Below are 6,249 nucleotides of genomic sequence, written 5' to 3'. Positions count from 1 at the left end.
GAAAGGCCTTCCGAGGCCGGCGAGCGGTCGGCTCTGCCCCGGCCCCGTGGGAGCCTCCTGGATAACAGGCCCCAGGTTTCTCTGGGCCGCGGGGGGCCTCGATCTGATCGCGCCGCTTAACCCGCTTAACCCGAGGCCGCTGCGGGCCGGGCCGGGAGGCAGGAGCCCCACCTGCGGGGACCGCTGTGCGCCCACACCTGGCCTTCCTTCTCCGCATATAAGGGGCCCTCCGGCGCCCCCACGCCGGCTCCAGCTCCGGCACTGACCTCGACCTCGACCTGCAGGACGCCCCGCGCTCCCGGCGCCATGTGGCTGTGCCCCCTGCTGCTCTGCCTGCCCCTGTCTCTGGCCCTGAGCGGCCAGCCTGAGCCCGACGCCCCGGAAGATGCGGGTGAACTGCACTGCGGGCCCCAGGGCCTCCAGTACACGGTCCACCCCCTGGGCCAGGCCTCGGGGACGCCTCCCACGCTGATAGCCTGGGGTAAGGCTGCCGCCCCCACTCACCTGGCCTGCCCCCCGGCAATGGCTCCTCTCTGCCGCCTCCTCCAGCCGCCCTCCGGCCTCCTGTCCTCAGCGGGCCCTGGGGTCCCTCTCCTGGGCGGTGGGTGGCCCCGGGGAGCTGGGTGCTCCCTGTGCGGTCGCCGTGGTGACTGGTGACTGTTGCCCTCCCTCCCTCCCTCCCTCCCCCCAGACGACCACGGGCTGCTGCACCGGCTGCAGAACGACTCCGGCTGCGGCACCCGGGTGTCGGCTGGCCCGGGCAGCTCCCTGGTGCTGGAGGCGTCCTACGGCGGCTGCTACGTCACCGAGTGGGTGAGTAGGGCCCGGCCTGGGGACCCCCGAGCCGCCCGGCCCCCAGGCTGACGCCGGCCCGTCTCTGCAGGGTTCCCAGCACGTCATGCCCGTGGGCCTGGAGCAGGTGGACACAGCCGGGCGCCAGGCAGTGGCCACGGCCAAGCTGCTCAAGTGCCCCGTCGGCCTCCCAGGTACGCGCCGGGCCAGGCCCACCTGCGCCTTGAGTGACACCTGTCACTCGTGAAGGCCCCTCCCCCCACGCGCATCCTCAGAGAACCTCCACCTGAGGCAGGGGTGCAGCCCGTGGTCTAAAGGGGCAACGCTGATAAAACGGGGTGACCGGCCCCCCCCCAGACCCACGCTGATCTGCCGCGCCGGCCGCTGCAGGTCCGAGAGGCGAGCAGGCACGGGGGCCTGGGCGGAGGGCACCCCCACGGGAGAAACCGTTCCCTGCAGGAGGGTGAGGAGCCCCCTTCTTTCTCAGAAAGGGCCCGTTTCAGGGCCTCTCCCAGGTGCCTCCCATGGGCCTCATTCCCCAGACCTCGCCGCGGGCGGGACAGGGAGACGGATGGGAGCAGGGGCTCCCAAGGCCCCGGCTCTGTCACCAGCCCGGGCTGCTCTGCTCCCCACTGTCTAGGCCTCCACGCGCTGGGCGCTCACCTGTGCGACTCGGTCCCCGTGGGGGACAGGCTGCCCTGCGCCCCGGCTCCCGCCACTCCCCGGGCCTGCAAGGCGCTGGGCTGCTGCTACAACCCCAGCGGCAGGTCCTGTTACTATGGAAACACAGGTGAGGCGGCTGCTCTACAAGCAGCGGAGGAAGGTGCCCATTACCTGCAGCTGAGCCCCGGGGAGGGCGAGCCCCCCCCACCTCTCACCCCTCACCCCCCAGGTACCTGCAGCTGAGCCTGGGGGAGGGCTAGTCCCCCCCACCCCTCACCCCCCAGGTACCTGCAGCTGAGCCTGGGGAAGGGCTAGTCCCCCACCGACCCCCCTCAGGAGGCAGGGGCTGGAGGCAGAGGCCCAAGCAGTGCAAGCTCCCTCCAGGCTCCTGGTTTCTGGGCTCCTAGAAACCACGCAGAACAAAATAACAGGCATCTGGGTAGTGTGGTGCAGTGGTTAGAGCCGGCCTGTGCCCCAGAGGGTCTCTGCTGTAGTTCCCAGTCAAGGTTTGATCCCAGCCCTGGTCAGGGCACCTGTGGGGGAGGCAGCCGGTTGATGCGATGTCTCTCTCACATTGATATTTCTCTCCCCCGCCTTCTCTCTCTCTCTTCCCCCCTCCCTCCTACTCTCCCTAAAATATTAACCCATGGACTAAGTTTCCTTGGGTGAGGACTTTAAAAATAACATAATGCCGCCTGGAAGCCAAGTCCAGGTGCAGGCGCCACCTGGGTGAGCCAGGAACGGCCCGCCCAGGCCAGTGGCCCCCAGGCTGAGGCTAGAGGGCCTGCTCTCAAACGCCACTATCTCCACATCCCATCCTGCCGAGGTTTCCCAAGGCAAACGCCCCTCTGTCCTCAGCTCTGAAACTAGTGAACAAGAAGCACTGAGGTTAAACATGTGCTGAGTCCCCCAGGGGAGGCACCCACGAGTGACCCCGAGCTGGGCGTGGGCAGCTGGACGGGCACCCGGTCGGGGGCGCCGTGAACATAATGGAACTCTTAGGCCTGGGCAGCCGGCCGCTGGCGGGGACGCCGCTGAGCAGCCTCTGCCGTTGCAGTGACCTCCCGCTGCAGCCGGGACGGCCACTTCGCCGTGGCCGTGGCCCGCAACGTCACCTCGCCGCCCCTGCTCCTGGACTCCGTGCGCCTGGCCCTCGGCAACGACAGCGAATGCCGCCCCGCGGTGGCCACACCGGCCTTCGCCCTGTTCCGGTTCCCCTTCACCGCCTGCGGGACCACCCGACGGGTGAGCGGGGGACCCTCCGCTGGGGGCCTCACCCTGGAAGCGACAGGCGTGTGCTCGTGGCTGGGGCAGGGGAGCTAGGGCTCTGGGCAGGAAGAGTCTCCCCAACACTGCGTCCAGGGGGCTGGTCTCCAGGACAGGAGAGCTCACCCCAGGGACTCTGCCACCCAGCCGCCCCTGCACATGGGGCCTGGCACCCCCACCAGCAGAGAACAGGCAGGGGCGCCTCTTATCCGCCTGCCCCAGAAGCAAGCAGGGGCCTCACCTGAGCTCACCTGAGTCCTCCCAACCCCTCCCTTTCCTTTGTCCTCAAGTGAAGTGACGTGACTATGTCCCCTGCCTCTGCCTGTGGAGCAGAAAACGCCACAAACACGAACAGGATAGCATTGCCAGGGGCCGGGCCCCGCAGGCAGGGGCCGGGGCAGCGGTCATGGCCAGTAGGGGCTGGGGCAGCGCCCTGGCCAGCAGGCGTGCCACGTCTCCTTCACCTGCCCTCCCAGGTCACTGGGGACCAGGCCGTCTATGAAAACGAGCTGGTTGCAGCCCAGGATGTGAGAACCTGGAGCCGTGGCTCCATCACCCGTGACAGTACCTTCAGGTAAAGGCCTTCGCTCACCTGACGCTGCTCCCCTAGGCCGAGCTGCCCTCCCGGCATAGACCAGGGGTTGATAGGCGAGTCCTCGGTCCCCAGAACCCGACTCCACGGGACGATTCCTGGCGACCAGAGAACCTGTCACCTGCCTGACCCAGTGTTTCTTGCCTCCAGATGTTTCTTGTCAACTGTGCCCCCTCCTGGACCTCCGTTATGGTTTCATCTTCGTATCAAATCCCTGTCTGATCTTCCCCGACTGCACTCTCCACCGAAAGCGCCTGTTTCTACAGGCCCATGTCTGTTCTCAGGCATCTCTTACATCTTCCTCTTAAAGACTGACCCCCTTTCCACAATGGTCTCCCCAACTCAAAGTGAGCCCCTCCACCCCCAGGCCAGGAACCACGCCCATCACGTTGACAAGCGTGGCACTTACTAGCAGCAGTTCTCCCGCATGACCACAAGGGGCCTCGCCCGCCGGGGAGCGGCTGACGCCTGTTTCTCTGCAGGCTCCGCGTCAGCTGCGCCTACCCTGTGAGCAGCAGCGCCCTCCCGGTCAACGTCCAGGTCTCCCTTCTCCCACCGCCCCTTCCCGAGACCCAGCCCGGGGCCCTCACCCTGGAGCTTCAGATCGCGAAAGGTGAGACCCTCTTGGCCGGAGCGCTTGGCTGCAGCCCGAGCCTGTCCCTCTTCGGGGCCTGGAGACCCCGCCTGGGCCACGGGATACTTGCTAGAGGCATTGGCATGGGCGATGGCCCGTCTCACGCAGCCCCGAGCGGCCTGGCTCCGTCTTCTCCCCCTCGCTGTGGCCTCTTGCAGATGGAAACTACAGCGCCTACTACCGCGCCGGTGACTACCCGGTGGTGAAGTTGCTCCGGGACCCCATCTACGTGGAGGTCGCCCTCCGCCACAGGACCGACCCCGACCTGGGGCTGCGGCTGCATCAGTGCTGGGCCACGCCCGGCCCCGACCCCGGGCAGCAGCCGCAGTGGGCGCTGCTGGTGAACGGGTGAGCGCCTGTCGCCTGTGCCCGAGGCAGCCCCCCCAGGAAAGCCCCCTCCCCCTGACTGTGGGTGTCGTGCTTAGATGCCCCTACGCCGGCGACAACTACCAGACCCAGCTGATCCCCGTCCCGGAGACCGAGAGCCTGCGATTCCCTTCCCACGCCCAGCGGTTCAGCATCTTCACCTTCAGCTTCGTGGACGCGGGGGCCAGACGGGCGCTCGGGGGGCCGGTATGATGCTCTTCCCCTGCCCCCCGGCAGGGCTCTTCACCCCCCAGCTCCATGGTGTCCACGTGACGCCACTCCTCAGCCAAGCTGGCCTCCCAGGTTGGCTGCTGGTGCTGCCTCTGGACAATCCCTGTGCCAGTGACCCCGTGGCACGGGCTCGGGCTGCCGGGACCTTCTAACTCCCCTGCACAGCCTCGGGGGAGATGGGGCTCTCGGGATGAGGGGCTACCCCGTGACCCCACTCTCTCGGCTCCCAGGTGTTCCTGCACTGCAGCGTGTCCGTCTGCCAGCCTGCGGGGTCCCTGTCCTGCGTGGCCTGCCCTGTGACCAGGCGTGAGTATCCGAACTTGCGACACGCGCCCCAGGCTAACCTCCCACCCGCGTGCACGGGACTCAGACTGGAGATGAGCCTATTAACGAGGCCTCTCCAAGGACTTCTATGAGGCTTCCGAATCCCAGGCCTTTTAAACAGACGCTAAAAATCCTCCAGCAACTCTCAGCCTTAGCGTTTTCCATATGAATTTTCACTAGGCCAGGAGTCCAACTGGTTCATGGCTCACATGTGGCCCGATTCTTACACACACACACACTCACACACACACACACACACACACACATACACACACACCTCTACCTGGCCAGCTCGTAAAGGTAGACTCTACACCTGCTTGAAGCACCTCTGGTCACGTGGCCTGAAGATCTACAAGTGGACGTGGCTGGAGGCATAGAATACGCGCTGTAGGGAGGCCCAAAGCTCATGTGTGTGTGTGTGTGTGTGTGTGTGTGTGTGTGTGTCCCCGCCTGATCCACTAGCATTTACTGTCTCGCCCCTGAATTAATAGGACCCATGTCCCCTGAAGCTCTAAGGCTCTGCTGGTACAAACACACACACACACACAGACCTGTTAAGTATCACATGTCTAACTCCAACGCTACCACATCCTTCCCGAGAACTAGAGCCAACTTGTCCAAGGCCCCGTCGCTGGCGAAAGACGCGGAATTCAAACAAAGCTCTGCTCTCTGAACCGATCGCCAGTTACCTTTGTATCGCGGTGTTCATAGGCGATTTATTGTCTAAGTGACTGTTCAGGAAAGAAGGGCAGGGCAGGGCAGTCTGACATGAGCTGGAGGCCCCCATTCCGGTGCAATAAGGTAACAGCGCTACATGGAGCCTGTCTTGCTCAGATTCCTATTAACGTCCTAATAGGAGGTGTAAGGCCAGCTCAGAGGAGGTTTAGTGTGTGAGACGTCACATGGTTTTCTTCAGGCCGGAGCAGAGCTGTCCATGTTGAGGGGCCCTGCCTCACATTGGACTCTCACTCCCTGACCCCCCACAACCCCATGAGCAAAACCCTAACAAACCCCCCTCCCCCTCCCTCTGACAGGAAGGAGACGCTCTGACGCCCATGACCCCAACAGCACCGCCTTCATCTCGAGCCAGGGCCCCATGATCCTGCTGCAGGCCACGGAGGACCCTTCCGGAAAGCTTCCTAAATACTCAAGTGAGTGGAAGACCTAAGGGCCCGCCTGGACCAGGGGGCAAACCAAAGCTTCCCCTCCCTCACCCCCATTTCCCTTCCCCTCCCTCACCCCAGGTCACCACCCTTACCTCCCCTCCCCTCCGCCAGGTGCTGCAGGAGACTCCGGGGCCCTGTGGGTGGCCGGCCTCTCTGGGACCATCATTGTGGGAGTCTTGGGCGTGACCTACCTGGCTGTCAAGAAACGGAGCTGA

General features: G+C 65.0%; 1 protein-coding gene across 1 annotated transcript; it reads left to right on the top strand.

The window, feature by feature from the left end:
- The first annotated feature begins 306 nt into the window (after positions 1-306).
- ZP4 (zona pellucida glycoprotein 4) lies at positions 307-6,249 on the top strand. The gene is made up of 12 exons (XM_036355197.1): positions 307-481; positions 692-813; positions 884-986; positions 1,433-1,582; positions 2,513-2,700; positions 3,198-3,295; positions 3,796-3,926; positions 4,106-4,295; positions 4,373-4,520; positions 4,775-4,850; positions 5,903-6,019; positions 6,146-6,249. Exons 1-12 carry the CDS (start codon positions 307-309, stop codon positions 6,247-6,249), a joined length of 1,602 nt encoding a protein of 533 aa, XP_036211090.1.

This window comes from Myotis myotis, unplaced genomic scaffold (assembly GCF_014108235.1).
Source record: "Myotis myotis isolate mMyoMyo1 unplaced genomic scaffold, mMyoMyo1.p scaffold_m19_p_21, whole genome shotgun sequence".
In the NCBI taxonomy this organism is placed as follows: Eukaryota; Metazoa; Chordata; class Mammalia; order Chiroptera; family Vespertilionidae; genus Myotis; species Myotis myotis.
Note: the sequence above shows the minus strand (reverse complement) of the source record. Positions and strands in the feature narration are given on the sequence as shown.

Bases quoted from the DNA above. Each gene is read 5' to 3' on its own strand.
- ZP4 (XM_036355197.1), top strand. From the start codon at position 307: ATGTGGCTGTGCCCCCTGCTGCTCTGCCTGCCCCTGTCTCTGGCCCTG. The intron at 814-883 runs GTGAGTAGGGCC...CCGTCTCTGCAG, and splicing joins GCTGCTACGTCACCGAGTGG to GGTTCCCAGCACGTCATGCC. The intron at 987-1,432 runs GTACGCGCCGGG...CCCACTGTCTAG, and splicing joins GTGCCCCGTCGGCCTCCCAG to GCCTCCACGCGCTGGGCGCT.